The 19963-nt window shown below is 41.4% G+C and overlaps 3 protein-coding genes across 14 annotated transcripts in view; 2 read left to right on the top strand and 1 right to left on the bottom strand.

Annotated features, from left to right (window-relative positions):
• LOC103316856 (protein lin-52 homolog) overlaps positions 1-19963 on the top strand; it is a 115311-nt gene that overhangs the window by 37106 nt on the left and 58242 nt on the right. The gene's annotated exons all lie outside the window — the stretch shown is intronic.
• The window catches only part of LOC100116291, a 45203-nt gene that overhangs the window by 23911 nt on the left and 1329 nt on the right, over positions 1-19963 (bottom strand). The gene's annotated exons all lie outside the window — the stretch shown is intronic.
• On the top strand, positions 1058-6220 carry LOC100116367 (protein Malvolio). Of its 10 annotated transcripts, none has more exons than XM_032599534.1 (12): positions 1058-1311; positions 1410-1459; positions 2621-2985; positions 3798-3909; positions 3991-4217; positions 4470-4608; positions 4672-4827; positions 4903-5061; positions 5140-5190; positions 5254-5636; positions 5714-5939; positions 6009-6220. In XM_032599534.1, the coding sequence occupies exons 3-12, from the start codon at positions 2702-2704 to the stop codon at positions 6084-6086; spliced, it is 1815 nt and encodes a 604-aa protein (XP_032455425.1). In that variant the 5' UTR covers positions 1058-1311; positions 1410-1459; positions 2621-2701; the 3' UTR covers positions 6087-6220. The 10 variants fall into 10 exon arrangements, with proteins under 10 accessions (XP_032455425.1, XP_032455426.1, XP_031786568.2 ...); XM_032599535.1 differs by having other exon boundaries at positions 1405-1459; positions 2624-2985; positions 3804-3909; XM_031930708.2 differs by having other exon boundaries at positions 1405-1459; positions 2624-2985.

The raw sequence follows: 19963 nt of genomic DNA, 5'->3' as shown, positions 1-19963 counted from the left end.
TTTGCACCACAAACACAAACGTCCATATAATGTCATTGACACTTGCCACATTAAACGTTCGTTGAATAATCGAAAAAAAACCTGATAACTTTTTCTCGAAAAAAAGAAAAGTGAAAACCTTGACAAGAAAAAGACTAATAAACGTAGTGAAATCTCTAAATATTAAAATGTCAAGTAAATGTTTTTTGCTATACGCATTAAGATATCATTTTTTGGGAAAACTAATTTTACTTTAATTTTATATCTTAATGCGTATAGCAAAAAACATTTACTTGACATTTTAATATTTAGAGATTTCACTACGTTTATCAGTCTTTTTCTTGCCAAGGTTTTCACTTTTGAAAAAAGTTTTTTTGGGAGATTCCACATCTTTTACAAAGCATATCCTCCTTGCTATTGCACTTCATGAAATCTTGATCTATTCGATATACAATAAGCTACTATTGCTTTAGACATTGATCGCATCGCGCATATAATCGTATATCATTATTATATGCTTATAATCGCGTGTGTCGTCGAGTAGCAGACGAATGTCGGTCAAGTAGATGAACCACTTTAACCACTGGTGCACATAATACTCACCGGAAGTCGCGTGACCGGAGGAGACGAAAAAAATCAGGAGAGGATGGAAACTCTGAACGAAAAGAAATATACCGAGCAAATTTTCAACTTGCAATATTAAGTTAATAACTTAATAATTTTGGATGAATCTTTTTAATCATGAAAGATTAGGTTAATATATTCAAGTAGATACCAACAGATTGCGCATACGCGCAATAGTAATGATTTAAATGCTCTCGAGATTTTTTTAAGGTCAAGAAAACCCAATTTCAAAGTATACAGGGTTGCGCCGTCGACAAATCGTACTTCGTACTTTTCCTTGCCAGCACGGCGCTGTCATGCCCCATGATCTCGTCGCGTCAGCTCTTCTCTTTCTCAGTCAAGTTCGAGTTACTCATAATACGCGCCACGATTTCCCCTCAGACTCTCCGCCGCCAGATATACGAGACTACAGGGGAGTGGGAGAGACGCAGATTAGCGCGCGAAGGCGGAAAGCTGACCGTCTTTTGCATTCGAGTTGTGATCCACCACACCGGTTAGTTAGTCGGTTATATTTTGTAGGCGTCAGAGTACATACTGCGACAGGGTGCTTGTTTTCTGTGGCTGTGTGTTGTACAGTGAAGTGATCTGGCGCACGTGATTTTTTAGTGAATTGTAGAGGCTCGTGTATATATAGGTGTCAGTGTCACCAATGGAGAGTCGTTGTTATCTGTAGAGGCTTGGAGTTCTTTCACGCGCCGGAATTGTGAGGTATGCTTTGCGATTGTTTTGTACAGCTATGTAGCGCGTATTATTAGTGCGCGAGTATAGTTTTGTAAAATCAAGTTTGGATTGTGAATTCAGAGCAGTATGCCAATATGTAGCAGAATTTTGAGGCAAATTCAAGTACGTTATGGTGGTAAGTTTCGCTTGTTTTCAAGAGGAATACGAGTTTAATATCAAATGACTATTCTCAATAACCGATGAAAAATATGGTTGCACGAGAATGAAAAATATTAGCTTTTTCTCTTATCTAGCTTGTTAAATTGAATCGTAAATCAATAAAAGTATGACGAACGGTCAAAATGATAAAGATTTCTACATCTTTGCTTAGCGAGTGCGTTTTGTCGAGCGAAAAACGAACGTTTATTGTGTAGCTCGTTCAAAATGTTTACAACCCGTTTTCGTATTTATTCAAGCGAATAAATATCTTCTTTACACTGGATTTCTTTTTTCGATCTATTTTTAAACTTTATACTATACTACCAAAAAATTTAACTGCACTTCCTGTTTTTTTATGCCGACTTAAACTACTCGTGAAAACACATCGATCACAATAACTAATAAGCTAGTAGATCCGTGTAAAGGTCGTACCGCACCATTAGTACAATCGATCCTCGACACCTACTTTTTGCAAAAATATATTCTATCTCACATATACAATCCTGTACAACTTCCTCGTCTAAATAATTCGGCCTTGTATTTAGCAGATAAACTTTCAGTCTCGCGCGTCCTCTCGTCTTTTCCTCTCAGTTGCAGCACGACTCAACTGACCGGCACATCGTCACGTGGGGAATGCCGTTTCGTCATATACGCGTGCTTAACTTTGCTTTAATTATAAAAAGCCGGCGAGACGCTGACGCTTTGTTTCTATTAGCAAACTAATGAGTGTATTGTTTTATGCTGTGAAAAACTATTGAGTTGTAAAGTTTTATGAACCAAAGCGTTTTACGCATACTGAAATAGCTGTATGTGATTTGATAATTTAATCTTTCGCACGTAGAAGGTAAAGTTTGAGTTGAATTATCGTATAGTAAACTTGTATTTTGTTATTTTTCCACACTATTTCAGTTCCGTTAGAAGTTTTATCAATCGGCTACGATACGATACTTAGATAAAATCGAAGATTATCGCGAGTAAACGTGACCTAGTTATCTCTATATTGAATGACCTAAACAAAGCTATTACCACCTGCACTGATTATTAGTACGAAATATGCAACTCGCTTATCAATAGAAGCTTACAACTGTAAGTAGTTTTCATTTCACGTAATCAAAGTGACAGTTTTAATATTTTTTAGAAGAGATGGATAATACATCTGACGACAAGTTAACGCGAGCCTCGGCTCAAGTAGCCGATCTCCTCGCAATTCTCGACGGTGATGTTCCGGTACCATCGACGTCCAGTCAAAACCAAAGTGAACCCCCTTCACCTGCTCCGGAAATTGAGCCGATTCCTCACGAAAACAATCTTCTTGGAGGGTTGTACGATGACAACATATCCCACACAAGGAGAGAGGACAGTCCACTCATTATCAGTCAAGAAGATAATGCACGTACTGAGATTCCAGAAAACGACAGTCTTCGACGCGGGAATCGACTACAAGGTCCTCCAATTGACACTTATTTTTCAGACGAGAGGATTCAAATCCCCGATGTCGAGGATGTGAGTTATTTTGTGATATCATTTTATTAAGCTGTTTGATTCTTATAAAAGCTTTCCCCGTCAAAATGATCAACGTTGATTCAATGCTGATTTCAATAGTGATTTCAGTCTGAAATCAGCGTCGATTCAATATTGAATCCACGTGGAATCAACGTTGAATCAACAATTGAACAATTTGTCCGAAAACGCAACGTGGATTCAGCGTTGATTTCAGACTGAATTCAGTGCTGGATTTCAGGGTTCAATCAGAGTTGAAATAAATAATTGTAAAAAAAAATATCGCTAAAACCTGGGCTCAAACCCGAGACCTTTTGAATAGTAGACAAATGACTTGACCACTTAGCCATTTTGACACTTACATTTATATCTCATAATGTAACATAAACGGAATCCTATAGAGAATAACCGAAAATTAACCTACTCTATCATGATTTTTATAATAATACTCGACTGGACTCTCAACTGGGCCTCTCTGTGCTCTCGGGAAAGTACCCAGCTTCGAGACTTGCCACCTATAGGTTTCCGTGTATGTTACATTATGAGATATACATTGCAAGTGTCGATATGGCTAAGTGGTCAAGTCATTCGTCTACTATTCAAAAGGTCTCGGGTTCAAGCCCAGGTTTTAGCGATATTTTTTTTTACAATTATTTATTTCAACTCTGATTGAACCCTGAAATCTAGCACTGAATTCAGTCTGAAATCAACGCTGAATCCACGTTGCGTTTTCGGACAAATTCAATGTTGATTCAGCATTGAATCAACTTTGATCGTTTAGACGGGGTTTGATTGCATTTTCAGAAAATATTTAGCTTTAGAAAACTATGGGCCTTCGCCGGTCCAGGATTTCTTATGTCGATAGCCTTCCTGGATCCTGGAAACATAGAATCTGATTTGCAGGCTGGAAATATTGCTAGGTATAAGGTAAACCATCGCAAATTTATTTATACCCAGATGATGTAATAACAATTTAAGAAAAATTCATGATTCATGTTAATTTTTCAGTTATTATGGGTACTTCTGAGCGCGACAGTTCTCGGGCTGGTCATGCAGAGTCTCAGCGCGAGACTTGGTGTCGTAACAGGTCTGCATTTGGCTGAGATGTGTTACAGACAGTTCAACACAGTTCCCAGGATACTTTTGTGGATAATGACCGAAATCGCCATCATTGGTAGCGACATGCAAGAGGTCATCGGCACTGCTATAGCTCTATATCTCCTGACCAGTAAAATGTAAGCTTTATACATATAGCCATATGAGTATGATAAATGAATTATCAAAACACACCAAGTAAATATTATGGTTCGAAGAAAAATGCTAAACTCTAGAAGCTTGTCGTTGATTAGTTTGAATGTTTACAAAATGAGGCACTGATTAATTGCATACTTTTTTTGACGTGATAATTTAATCAATAAATTTTTACGTTCATATTCAATGAGCATTGTGCACAAGGCCGACTGACAAATCAAACTCGTTAAACGCAGGCTTCCAATCTGGGCAGGCGTGCTTATCACGATCTTGGACACTTTCACTTTCTTGTTCCTGGATAAATACGGCCTGAGAAAACTTGAACTTTTGTTCGGCTTCTTCATCACCGTCATGGCTCTAACGTTCGGTTACGAGGTAAGGTTCGTCACTGTCGATTGAATGTAATTCAAATTTCTAAATATCTTCAATTTTTTTCAGTACGTCGTCTCGGCGCCTCCGCAAGACGAAGTGATAAAGGGCCTGTTCATACCCTGGTGTTCCAACTGCGATAGAAATGCGCTCCTTCAAGCCGTTGGCATCATTGGTGCGAATATTCAACCCCACAATCTGTACCTCCACAGCGCACTAGTCAAAGTAAACTGAACAGCTGGTAAATTGTTTTGTCTCTTGTGCATAAGATTTGTGTTTATAATTCGATTTTATTTTTAGTCTCGTGATATTAATCGTACAGAACCAAGCAAAGTCCGCGAGGCGAACAAATATTTTTTCACGGAGGCCGCAATTGCTCTGTTCATATCATTCCTCATCAACCTCTTCGTTATGGCTGTCTTTGCTTATGGATTGTTCGACAAAACTAACGCTGATGTCGTGAGTATAACTATCATTCTCATCAAAATAATGAAAACTGATACTGTCCTATAAATAGTGACTCATATACGATTGTAGTATGAACTCTGTGCGAAACACAACTTCACCATGGGTACCGATCTCTTCCCTGTAAGTACGCGCATCACCCGCTTCTAAAATTTTCCGATACTGATCAAATATTTTTTCCCGCAGAACAACAACAACACCTTCACAGCCGACCTCTACAACGGCGGTATCTTTTTGGGCTGTTCCTTTGGCTTCGTGGCTATGATAATCTGGGCGATCGGTATCCTCGCAGCCGGTCAGTCGTCGACAATGACCGGTACCTATGCCGGTCAGTTTGCGATGGAAGGTTTTTTGAATCTGCAGTGGCCGAGATGGAAGCGAGTCCTTCTAACTCGATCCATCGCCATCGTACCAACCTTCTTCGTCGCTTTCTTTACTAGTATCGACAAGATGACCGATATGAACGATACACTTAACGTGTTGATGAGCCTCCAACTGCCATTCGCCGCTCTGCCGACTATTGCGTTTACGAGCAATGCACGTATTATGGGGGAGTTTAAAAATGGACGGTGTGTATTCTATTTTATTTTTTGTCAAAACATTACCATTTGCATATTGGTTATACCGATCGAAATTCGTGTTGCAGATTTTACAATTTTGTGGCTACTGTCTTGTCGCTGTTCGTGATAACGATCAACATCTACCTGGTGTCTCTGACAGTTTCGGACATAGTGAGGGACGACGTACCGAGCACCAGGAAGCTGATAATAGCGTTCGTCGCTATAATAGCTATGCTCTACGTGATTTTCTGCCTCTACCTCATCATCTATCTTGCCATTGGCATGGGTGCCACTTCTCTAAATAAGATTTCGGTAATACTCATGACCATTTCGATCACGTTTTGATCGTTCGTACTTGTATAATCAACTAAACTTTTTTAGTTCATCGCCAAGTACATCGGCGGCCCTGTGGACCGGAGCCTCGGAATAGAAAACACCACTACCGAGTGCAACTCGTGATAAACCGTAGCTGATATTTTTTTACAACATTTTTACGTGTATTCCGACAGCGTGATGACAGATTCAATGCCACTAAAACAGCGTTTGATCGCACTTCCCTTTTTTTAATTCCTAATAAAACGAAAACACCGTCAGAAAAATGTTGTTTCTTCTCAAATTGAGCTTGCAAGTCGCGTAACGCGCATAACCGAAGGAACTCCGGTACAGTACGTCCGCCAGAGCAGGAAGTAAAGTAACGGCAACCGCTTAATCTGGCATACCTTTCGTTATACACACACAAGGTGCGCGTTGTGTCTATAGGCCTAATGATTTACATTTACGTGCATCGGCATGAAATATTAATGGGCAGGCGGTTATTATACTCGAGGTAATAACCATTGACGTCTTCTCCTTGACGCCCACCTCGAGTACCTATACATATCGCCGTTCTATTGAATTTATGAATGTCTAAGGGACGTCGACGTGTGGCTGGAAATTCAATCGAGGATGTGTTCTTTTGTGGGATTCCGAGGAAATGCCATTTTTGGTCGTGATTATAAGCGTCAAACTGTGTCAAGTTTAAACGATTTACAACTTACTTTGCTAAATTGTAGCCCTGGACGAAGGCTCGTCGTAATTCTCGACTTTTAAATTTAAATTTAAATTCTCGAACCGGCTTCGAAATTTCAATTGATAATCCACAAAAGGAGTCAGTCGTTGAAATAATGAACACTGCTCTCTCGCGCAAATACAATACATATACTCGATATTCTTCTAAAGTAAAATCACGATTCGCGCATCATCTCTGCATATAAATACACATATAGCAACACGAAGAAGATCAGAAGTGAGTCTGTGTCTAGCAAATGCAGCGATATATCCCGCAGGGGGATGATTACACGGCAGGCCGCTGGCCGACAGTTACGGCAATTACCCTGGCAAGTCAGATAAAGGGAGATAGAAGCAGCAGCAGCAGCTGAGGTACAAGGTACAGCAAAGAGATATATAGGAAGAAGAGGAAAGGAACTGAGGAGAGAAAGAGAAAGAGAGGACGGATGGAAGTACAGGACAAAGAGGGAAAGCCGACTCTGATAAGGAGGATTCGACGGAAACACGCGCACGATCCTGCACTATGTGGAATTGCAGCGTTGACAAAGGAACGGACGCTCTGCATGAAATGGAAAGATATTATTTTCTGGTTTTTGTTTATGTGCAGTGTAAAATTATTTATTTTTTAGCTGAAACATGGGTTTTCGCGGTAAACAAAAAGAAAGATTTATCTAAATTGTTATATGATGTTATATGATAATCATTCGAACACTGCTTATCGTCAGTTGCGAGTTTTCATGCTACAGTACGTTAGTATGTGTTACGAATAAAAAGTTTCCCAGACAGTTTGCGACTTTAATACAAGACACCTCAGCCTTAAAATGCGAACATATGGTGATTATTTACTGACCTTGGTTTATTATTTATTTTATTTTAAAAATATTAAGCTTATTTTCAAAACACGCTGATTCGTTTTTATCGTTACGCAAGACTACTTGGCAAAACTGAAGAGGAATACTTTTCTCTCATCATGAGAGCTATTTGTTATAATTAAAAGCACGTCTCCAGCAAAATCTGAAGTTTTGTTGCCAGCGTTGGTAGGCTCAGCACATAGGTACTTAAAACTTTTTTGCGTATAAGGTGTATCTCGAATTATAATCGCATATGCGGAATGAATAAATTATCGTCGATATGAATCACTCGTCGCGGACGATGCGATGTTAGATAAATGTGAAATTAAGCTGTTAAAAAATTCTCCGTGAATGGTCTGTATAAAATTTTAAGTACTCTTTGTAAATTTACATGCGATAGCATCGCGTATCGGTTACCATACAATACTCTGTTTGTAAAGTTAAATTTTGAACGTTAGTATACGTGACGTTCAACTCTACCTTCGGTATAAAAAAAAATCTGTAAAAGTTTGCAGTTATAAACATAATAAACGTCAGACACGCTCGAGATACACTACAAAGATCGGTTTGAACTCGCATCGCGATTCTGAGTGACGACAGGACGTGTGCAGTGCCTGAATTGGATTTACTTCCGGTTACCGCTGTCGTGGGACTCAGGCGTGTCTTCGGGACGTTTCGCGCGCCTTCATCAGGAAGTGAATCTTTAGCGATTTCGCATGCGAGACGTTTCGTGTCGCCAAGGAAAGTGCTATTTTCAATTATTTTTCACTCTTTCCTTACGGTTGTGAAAACCAGAGTTGAAAAGTAGGAAAAACTTTCTCTAGTTTTCTAAGTCGCAAATTGCAACGATTCATTATTTTACAGAAAATATCGCACTTTCAGCATTCGAATAGGTGACTGAGACATTGAACTTCCACTATGAGCACGTCACTCCAATCGACCTGAAAAGATCGATCGGTAAGAAGCATCGGTAATCGCTCCAAACATAAAATCGTTACTTCAATCTTCGCTGATAAAATCACACCGCACTGCTTGGAGCTCCAAGCTGTCCCGCTACACAAAAGACCTAACGCCACCTTCCAACTGATCATTACAATTCCGAAGGGTCTGTCAAAAGCCATTATACGTCTTCCCTGTGATTCAAAATAAAATATAAAAAGCCAAAAGCGCGCGTGCGTTCCATCTCAGTCGTACCGCAGTCGCACGCGCCGCACAGTTTTAGTTTCTGCTCGACTAGCTGGACTCGGATTCTCCGGATGAATGGCGCACGATCGGGCTTCGATCGAAGTGTCTTCTCACAGCAGCAGCTCTATAACGGTCCGGCTCTTGCCTTTAAATATTTTCCTCCCGATTTTTCCCTCCGCTATCGGCAACTCCATCTCTTGCTTCCTCTATTTCTGTTCGAGCGAACGATCATTCTTCCGGCGTAAAAATCGGCGAGCTCATCGATCGCTTAGCCGCCTTATTCGGCTATGGGGAGATATAGCTGTAAATAATCACGCGAGAGCTTTTGAAGCGCGTGTTACAGTTAGGGAGGCGTGCGCTGATCGTATACAAATCGCTTTGTTAGCGCCGGATTACCTAATAAGTTGACGTTACGATCACTTTACCGATTCCGGAATCGGTTGCTTACAAATTGTTACGTCGGTGCTAACGACGGCCAATTTATTTTTATTGCCGTCACCCGGGACGTTATATGGAGTGACGAAAAAATCGGTATTGGGGAGATAACCGGCTGAGATAAAATGAACCGTTTCTAAGCTGGTGATGTGTATATGTCTGCAGGCAGTATGGAGGAATAGCAGGATCGAACCGTTGAATTAAAATCTGAGTAATTAAGAGGATTGATAGAATGAGAAATGTGCGAATCGAATGGCATCAACCGATTTCTGTTGTATTCAGCATTCTATTTGCACTATCCGCAATTGCCTTTTTAACCAAATCTCGTTTAAGCGTGAGATATGTGCTACAGCGTTATCGTGAACGCCTCGCCTATCTTTAAATTCAATATCGGAAATTTTTTACGCTAAAACATTTAATAAAAAGAACAGCCATTTCGCGAAGATGATGTATCACCGGTGAGTCTAACGGCACCACCACCTCGAAACGCCGCATAAATTCCACTACTTAAAATTCCCACATTCCAAACAAACTCCTTCCATATTTGCAGTCGTATAGCGAATTCCGCGTACACCGTTTCCCGGTAAGGCTTCCTCTTCGGGATTCAACTATTAGCGGGGCTGTACACCATGGGAGTAATTTAATAACGCGAGCTTTTTTATTATACAAAACTTCGATAGGATCAAGGTGATAATGCTGGGAAACACGAGATGCATGAGATCTAATTTGAAATCAGGAGGTGTGTACCGGTAATGAAGATGAATTTGGAGATCTTCGCTGAAGATCCTATGCATTGGAAAGTTTACGACAAGGGAAATGACGGAAGGTTACAAAGCTTGTGCTATACTGCGGTGAATTCATGCATTGTAATTCCTATAGTTATGTAACGCGATTTAATGACTTCTGGAATTGCGTATTACATTGTGATTATAACAGCTTTACAGTTATTTTGCTACCAATTAAGCTTCTGAGGAATTTCTCAATGTATATGATAATTTGTAATATATCTGTATATGTGACGCTCGGAAATCCGTTAATTTTAACCTTCGCTGCTCCGAAATAAGTAAAAACTAGTCTTCTGGCCGCCCATTAACACGGTCTGCAAAAATGTAACTGAGCTCAACAGCGCGCGTAAAAATAAAAATTTACAAAGTCGCTTGCGATTCACTTAAACTCGACTGACACTGTGACACGTACAGGCAAAAAGTTCACGGATGTAGAACTCCGCCAAAAAACTTGATTGCTCTTTAACAGTAAAGTCGAATAACGACGAGCGTGAAAAAAGCAATTGACATGCAAACCCATATTTCGCCAAGTTCTCGATACACGACAAAAGCCTAATCCCGTAACCCTTTTTTCCCACAGCGTCATAAGAATCCAGATCAGCGAACCAAACCACTTGAAAAGCTCCGCTCCCGACACAATACCTCGTAAACAATACGCTCAATGACCCGTGAGCTCCAGAAAGAAGTCGAGAGAGACGCGCGCAACACCGACCACTTCCTGCCGATTTCCCATACCGATCCGCCGCCTCCATTAAAATGTCGTCAGGCTAATTTTCGCCGGCGTAATAAAGCCGACGCGCTGCAGGTATCGGGCTTGAATAATTAATGTCTTAATTCCCCCACTGCTGAAGTGAACGAGAGAGAGAGATAGTCATCGGAAGATTTCCCTTTCCACGAATGCGCGCATACAGTGAGACATCTTCGGGTTCATGAACTTAGCCGAAGGTCAGGGCCTGTGGCAGAATCATGGGTTCAGCGGAGGGATTTTGGAAATTTGAGTTATGTGGTGTTTCGAGGTGATTTGTTCTAATGGTGTGATGTAATACTTTATGGGATATTTGGTCGGATTATGTGCGTATGGAGAAGATTATAAGGCGGAAGATGATTTGAGCTGCGCCTGTTATTTTCTATGTTATTTCCTCGGTCGTATAATAGATTTATGCAGATTTTGTAATCCTATTTACGATTATTTTGTGAATGCGCAGTCATAAGATGATCGTGAGCAAAATCGAATGTATAGTTATGATAAATAAAACAGTGACTCATATGACAGTAGACAGAAAAGTCGATACAATAACACCAGTACTAACCTGAAACAAGAATAAAAAATCCAACTTTATAATGCAACTCAAAAGCAGGCATAAAATAGTCGTTCCAGACACGGATGACAAAGATTTTCCGCGTATCATACTTGACACCTCGCCTTTATACAACTCACGTGCGCTGCAAGTATACCGCTACGTTATACCGATTGCATTATGCTTGGACATAAACGCTCTCTTCGCGGATATGGGAGTTTCTCGGCGAAGTTCCGACAATATCATTATTCTCTGGAAAAGCATCCTTTTGCGGAGAAGCCGACCGAGAGAGCGGGTATACAAGCGAAGCCGCGGCCAGTTCCGTATTTGGTACGAGATGCTTGAGTTTTACGGGCCTAGCTACGTATTTATGAATTTTTACGGCTTGGAGTAGTGTAGTTGCTCTGGAGATTATCTTTCTGAGTTATTTGGAGGATTAAAGAGTCGAGCGAGGGTAATGTGTGTGGAGAATATTAGTACGAGTATTATAAGTATCGTAAAAATTCGCAGAGGATAAAAAACTACCGACGATATCGCGAATAGTCAAAAGTCACGATACATCGTCACCTGTGATCTAAAAAAAATCTCAGTCGTCACGTAATAAGCCTTGCGCACATGCTCGTGGGAAGGCGATCCGCTACGCGCGATTTCCTTATATTTCCCGGCTCATCAGCTCTCGCGACTTTTCGCGTCCCTCTGCGCCATGTGTACAACATAAAAGCGCTTCGTCCTCCCTCTCGAGAGAAAGAGAGTCATATTCCGCGCAGTCCGTTGAACCTAACTGTCGGCTATTGTGTAGTAGTGACCGTCACGCCGCAGTACTAGACAAAAAGAGTCGCGGCTCTCCGAAGGTCTGATGAGAGACTCTCTCTGTGATCTCAAGGACTTTTCGACTGTATCATATTTATGGCCTTCGATCGACGCGAGGCTGTGATGTAATGGGACGTGTTGTTAATAATTCGCGTCGTGATCACTTGTTGGGCTCATATGTTGTAGGTTTTTTTTTTGGAATGGAATAGATTGATTGGTATTATCGGAGGTAGCGATGATTCTATTAGAAGGCTTGGAGGTGTTCTGAGTGTGAAAGTGATAAATCGATTGGGATTACGAGTGGCTGTAATTACAGAGAGTATTGCGAATCTTCTAAGATAGTTATTGTTAAAACGCTATTCGATCACTTGATGGTTTAAATTTATTATAATCTAGATCGACTGTTGGCTATTTTTTAAAAGCAAAAAATGCGAGATAGATTTATGATTAGCTTTGAAACAAGTTTTTTTTCCAACAATGGACATAAAAGAATTTGATGGTATATTCTTCCGCGTGCTTCAATCGACTGCGATGTGTCTATATAAAATTTTCGGGATATATCGTTAGACTCGAGTGACCTTCAAAGTCAATCGACGTTTGCGTCGTATTGTAAGGGCATGATATTCTCGAGCCTCTTTTTTTTATTACGACATTGATTTTGGTGCTACCTTGTTGAAATTAATATTTGTTTTCCTTAAAGGGGCCGAGTCATCGCGGACATCAATCCTCGACCAGTAAAGTGTCTGGTTATTGAAGAAGCGTTGAAATTCATTTGGCGTTTGAATAAATTTACGCACCGTGATTTCATCCGTCAAATAAATCATTTTTCAGTCTAACTTATTTGTTCGTAAATTGTATTCATACGACGTCACTCTCAGTGTGAGTAATAAACAAAATTGGAAATGAAAATTTACTCGTACGTCTTTTTTTGAAAATGCCTGTTTAAGAGTGATTTATTCTTCTACTATTAAAAAAACTACATAGTACAGTGGAAGTAAATAGATGTCAATCCGCATTCGCCCAACGCGTATATTTCTCAGCATAAGTTATGCAAATTAATTAACAAAAATGCAATAAGCATATGAAGCCGCAGAGCGAACAAAAAATGAAACGAATAAATCAGTTATTCCAGATCATCATTAAAAAAAGTATGACATATCTACGCGCTATCAATGCTTTATCCCAACAATCTCCACGCAAGATTAACTTGCCCACGTAATAGGAAAACTGGTTTACGAGCTCGCATTACACGTGCGACATCTAATTATACAACCTCTCTCGGCTCGCGCGATTTTTTCTTGCATTATTATCTCACTCGGCGCTTTGCCCAAAAGTTCACGGCGAACTCGAGAAAAAAGGAACATCAGCTGCCCGTGCAACGATTAATTCTCAAGGAGTTAATTATTCAGACGTAATCTCTCGATCTGCTCCGGATTAATTTACGCGATTCTTCGCAAAAAGGACGAGCGAGCCGCGAATTACACAAATCTCGGCGACGTATCGCTGGGAATTGCAGTATACTTACGCTTCCTACTTGTTGCGCAGCTGGCGTCATGTTTTTCTCGGACTCTTACACCTGAACTGGATGCGCTCTTGGAGGTGTTGTGCCTTATATTGCCCTCTTGTGAATTGTGCCCTGTGTGAGCTCCACACTTTTTTCCTGATTCAGTTTAATTGTTTCAATCTATATATTTCTCTGAATTTAAAAAATTTCATTTAATTTTTTTTTTAATAGGAAATGATGTTTCTGTTGCATAAATCGAGCGGGAAATTTAAAAACGAGTAAATACAAATTTTGAGATTGTTACGTTCGTACGATAAAAAAATGTAGCACAATGAAACGTCGACGAAATCCCATTCTTCGCCAGAAAAGAAACATTTGCAAAATTCTCTCAGTCCTATAAACTCGTCTCACTAAAAAAACCTCTCGCATTGTAAAAATTGTCTATAACCCTGCACTGCCGTTTACAACTCTCTCTTTCCACCCATATTTACCTTTTTCCCTCCAAGAGATCCCTCATCTTTATCGAGGAAGCTCTCCTATGTATACAAACACACAGACAACTCTGTATATATTCCCACACGTCGACCGGCTCCCACAGCAATCTCGACTCGATCCCATAGCTTCCTCCGTCGACGATCACGTATATAAAACACGCCGGAGTGTACATACACATGGACAGACACAGGCGCGTGCTAGAGTGTTTTACAAGGACTCTAAATAAGTAGTATCCCGAGTTTTTGGAATTCCAGAGACTTTCCAGGGATGTGCCCGTCATTACGCGCCGCTATTGTCGGAAAGTGAGGCGACGGCCTTTTTTTGCCGTCACTCTTGCTCTTGCTCGTGTGAGATGCAGTTTTTGCGGATTAGGCTGAAAGTGAGACCCCGTACACGAGCTACGGGAATTCCTTGCTGGTTTCTAGGTGAAGTCTAGGTATGATCGAGATAAGTGATGAATGCGCTGTACTGCCGTGCGAAACGCTCTTTTGCATAACAACAATGATCTATGCGTGTCATTGGGTTCGCGAGGATTACCGGTTTTTGGGTCAAGTTCGCCGCGTATAGCGCTTGGGAATCGGTTGCTTATGCAGATGCAGTCGCTGCGGTATTAAAATTGTAAATATCGAGCGTTTCTTCCTTCATGCAAACAGTAAGGGACGATGATAAGCGGTGATTGACGTGATTGATCGGTTACGTAAAGTGGCCGAGAAAAAATAACGACTCGTAACTGTCGATCATGAAAAAGATCGGTAGCCGATTTCCGGGTTCCCACAGCCGATATTCCGGCAACTATTACACGCGATTTTGATACCAGGTATACAGCGATCATCCTCCCCATTGTAACTCCCGTTTACCTCAACTAAAAAAAAGGGAAAATCTTCCAGTCGAAGGTCATCACGGATGAGTTAGCTGTAACAGCTTCTTTTCTTCCAAGAATCACGGCTCATCCTCTCCTTATCGTGCTATCATCGTCCGACGAGCATAGTAGTAGCAAATACGTACAGAATAGACATCTCGGCCTCTATCGGGCTTTTTCATTGTATACCCCTCAGTGTGTATAATCATACACCAGAGAGATGTATCCGAGTGTGCGCGGGTCTCTCGGGTGCAGCCAATTGTATACCGGTCGCTGCGATTCTCGCCTGCGCGCCATCGGCACAGGCGCTCGGTTGTGCTCGGAGTTTATGTAAACGCGTGCAGATGCATTCATGCGTATACAGTCCGAGAGATTTCACGCCGAGGTGAAGGCGTTGCTTGCTGTGTACGAGCTTGTGTGCAGATAGGTGCGGGTATGGCTTGGTACCTGCTGCTGCGATCGGTATATATGGGAGAGCTGGTGCGAGGTAAAGCTGACGATTGTGTATTTTTTCCATGAAATATGCATGGGGTATTCATGTGTAAAACTATGCTTGACAAGAGGCGCTACCACAGTCACGTGTATTTTACTTTGTATAATATCCATCTTTAATGCTAACTTTATTTGAATAAGGGAATCAAATAGTGAGAAAGAAAAAATGTATCCATGCAAATATTAACCTTCAACGTTTACCATGACCCCTTCAAAGTTCGGAAAAATCCTCCTTGACGTGGAACCGGCCGTATACAAACACAACCGCCGCGAGGCTCGAGAATCAAGATCAAACCTGCGCCCCTCGCACACACACACACACACACACACACATAGCCGTAAATCGACTGCATACAGTGCAGTGACGACGACGAAGGATAAGAAGAAGAAGACGAACACGTACGTGCATTTGCATGGGCTTATGGGAATCGTCGCTCTCGGCAGTTACGTGATTTTGTCGCCTCGACGAACCCGTTTCCTTTGTCGATAAATAAGCTGCGCGAGCCTTAGGCGGGGTTCAAGTGAGTGAGAAAGACTTTGTCCTCGACGGCGATCTTCATTAGTCGACGTTGAGGCTTTTTGTACTCGCTAACTTTACTCTAGTTATATCGAAGCTGGAAACTCTTTTTTTTTAGAAAATACAGTGTTTTGGTTCAAGGAGACACTTGAGTAGGTTCAGTTTTTCTGTGTTGTGAGATATTGCTGACCTTTTCAGGATGACTACAGCAAAGCGAATGCGTTTTTGCGCAGGTGAATAGATATGCTGAGTTAATCTTAAAAAGAAATGGATTGTAAGATTTATTCATTCTATTATAATGAGTGAACATAACCTCAAAATTTACTTTGAATTTAAACCGATTTTCCTACGAAAGACGATTCTCGTCCAAAAATGCATAGTCTCAGTCCGAAGCGAACTTTTCTTCTATACCCTTTTGAAGATGCTCTTACACACAGCCGCCAAACTCCCATTACCATACAATCGTCCTATTCGCTCGAAACTCGCCGAAATGGCTTGTACATGACGAAGCCGCTCACGACAAAGGGTCTACGATTCCGAGAATAACTGACACGTCCGCCATCGTCTGCTGTCATAACTCGCCATTTTTTCCATCCTAACCTATACTGCAGCCAATCGATCATCCTTCCACTTCATTAGGATCGTGGTCTAGACTGTGGCACGCGATCTCTTTTTTTGAGCGCGTTTTAACGCCGATGATGGGTATTCGAGAGCAACGTACATCGTTTCCGCGAGGGCGGATGGATCGTGTTTTCCTCGACGAGATGCGGTTGCATTCGATCGTATAGGTATAGATTTAGCTATCTGATGACGGCTCACTTCGGGATTTCGCTTGTATGATTTGAAGATCAAAAAAAAGTAACAGTTACGAAAGCCATAACGGCCCCGTTTCATTAGTTCCAGTCGTGGGTGTGCTGCTGCAGGTGTCTTCATTGTACAGAACGGCTTTTCAAAGAGTACAGCGTGATTAGGCGCTACACTAAATTGAAAAGTGTCTATATTATCGTGTTTACAGTTCTTGCCCACGTGGAAACTGTAAATATGCGTCGACGCGATAAAAATAATCATATTTCCAAAGAAACACCTTCGAGCACATCTTCTACGTCCTGATATCAGCGGAACCGATTTTTAAACCGATCGCACAAAGCCATGATGCTTTTGCCGATCGGATAAGACACAGCTGCCCCTCGATCATAAGCGGAGATATAATAGCCTGCGCAGGTGAGTGATGAGCGAGACGGGGACGAGCTTCACGTTTTGCGCTCTATGGAAAGGTCATAGGAGACGTATAACAAACGCGTCGGCTATTGTTGTAGCGAGAGTAGATTTTAGAATCGATATATCTGCGTGGAGATGACGCGGTTATCGAGGAGTAGAATTAATTACGATTTACGAGCAATTAATTGCGAAACGAATTCGATAAATTGTGCGAACGATTTTTTTTGCAGTGTACTAATTGGATCGAGCAATAAGTTATACACTGTATGTGTTTACGAAAATAAATAACTCAAAGTGGACACTGGGAAAGACGGAATATAGCGTGTGCGTCGTAACGCGTTACATACAAATATATAGAGTAATAAGATAAACGTCTGAACTCGAATAAGGATAACAGTATAAAGTCTTGTTAAGCTAACAGTATATACATCCCGCGCTCGCGAGCGCACTGCTTTTACTTTTCAGAGCGCCCGAATCGCCGACCGTTACAAAGCCGATTACTGCTGATTACTCGTTCAAATTTCTTAGCCCGATGCTTTTGACACTAATGATAACCGTTGCATCGGCAATTACCCCTTTTTCGAGGGCAGAATAAGACAGTCGGCAATAGTCGTCAAATTCCCTGCAGCACTCCTGCATTATAACCAAAAATTAATTACAATAATCCCTCGAAAAAAAAACACCGGCAATCACGTATCCCTCAAAACTGGTCCATCCCAGCAATCATCTCGTTCGAAAACACTGTTCATCATTGTATCACTTTGCGCGCGACATCGTAATGAGTTATAAAAGAGCCGCCCAAAGAGGTGGCACTGACCTTGCGCCTCTGGGCGACCGCCTCCGTGCTGCTTATATATATATATATATATATATATATATATATATATATATATATATATATATATATATATATATATATATATATATATATATATATATATATATATATATATATATATACTGTTATGCGTTTGCTTCTCTCGCCTCCACGCGACTGGCACACTTGCGAGAAGCTTCGTGTGCACTGCGCGGCGAAGCTGGTTTCGGATGGCGAAAATCCAGGAGAGAGAAAAGAGGCTGATGTAACCGGAAAATTCGAACTGGAACTCGCTCCAGAAATTAAATATTTTTTACGCTATGCCGTAGAAAATATTCGTCGATGATTACCGAGTCACAAATTGTAAATCATAGCCCACCGCACTCGCTGGCTTAGAGTTACATTCGTAGACACGTAATTACGACTTATAAGAAGGAGCAATAAGCGCGTCCCAGCAGCGTATTATCCGTGCAAACAACAACAACAAGACAGCTATATGTATACGTTTCCCTGCGCATCGGAGCTTCATTAAAATGAAAAATGATGTCTTAACACTTGAGCTCATGCACTAAGTATTCAATCAGGATCAAGATATAGCACCATTCCACGCTGCGGCAGCGGCTCAGTCTTCGAGTATCGATACACCTCAGTCGTTTGGAAATTCACTTCAATTACGGCTGATATGATACATTATTATAAGCAGATAATGTGCTTTTGCAACGAGCCGTTTGTATACTTAATTTTCAGTTTGTGCGCTGTAGCTGTATTACCGACGACAATGGAATCGAAGTAGGAATCGTTATCGGATATTATAGCTTATGTAATTCGATTTTTTTCGGTTAAGCTCGTTACGAACCGACAGAGACCGCACGGCGATTACCGTATTGGATAATGACGAGTTATTTGCGCTAATTAATCGTCGCTTATTAACGATGATATAATTGTTGCAAAACAAACGCAAGAATAAGCACTCGACGATGACCCCATATCGGATTCTTTATACATTCGACGGAATAACTCGTAAGACCGATTGCACCACCTCATCGTCGACGTTTACACGTATGAATCACCATAGACAGAGCAGACGCTTCACACGCGCTTATGTTTGCCCGTAATTTTTTCCCGATACGTCCTCGGATAAGGCTATATACACAGTATGCGCGCCCAGCAATGAACTAGAAAACGAGCGAAAGAGCCGCTCGGCCGCAGAAGCCGCAGCTCCGCTTATATATTTATATACGCCGATGAAGCGAGAAAAAATCACAGCTGCGAATACGGAAGGGTTTCCGAGAACTGCTGTTACGCGCGCCGGTTTAAACAGCTCTGGATTACGGCTGTGTCTTCTTTGTGCGTATTCAAGAGAGTCTATAATCGCGAGGTTCGCACGTTGTTGTGTGTTTATCATAAAAGATTATAGCTTCCTATAATAATCATCCTTCTGGTACTACAACAGCAGAACGACGGCAGTTTATGCAAGCTCTCATATTTATATGCACTTTGTAATCACATGCTAATCTCGCGTGGAATTATTCCACGACTCGTTTTATAAAATATGTGTGTGTGTATCGAGGAAAAAATCAAGCTACATTCGCACGAGTCATTGACTCCTCTTGACGGAGGTTCGCGCGTACTCGAGTACCTTCGACGCTTCCATATTCGACGACCACATAGCAGTAGCGCAACCTATAATAGGGGTCAGCTTCTCCTATTGCACCAGCGCATCATCTCGACTGTATACACGCGGAAAAGACAACAGGGACTTTTTTCGCCTATCTACATACTACTACGCGGAGAAAGCCGTAGTGGTATATCTATACATGCACAGCTGGTATGGGTGCCGCGGAAGCCTTGGCCTTGCGCGTTACGTAATAGCTTCGTGCGCCCACGCCGCTGATCTTGAAATTCCGCGAGATAGGCCTGTCCCGAGCTGACATTGAGGAAGAAAGGGCTCTTTTTGCGCTCATGACGTGGGCTCGCTAAGTGCTTGGGGATTATAAGGGTCTCTGAACGCTGATCTGCGTTT

Source organism: Nasonia vitripennis, chromosome 4, assembly GCF_009193385.2.
Source record: "Nasonia vitripennis strain AsymCx chromosome 4, Nvit_psr_1.1, whole genome shotgun sequence".
NCBI lineage: Eukaryota > Metazoa > Arthropoda > Insecta > Hymenoptera > Pteromalidae > Nasonia > Nasonia vitripennis.
The sequence above is the reverse complement of the archived record's forward strand: the minus strand, read 5'-3'. Positions and strand labels throughout refer to the sequence as shown.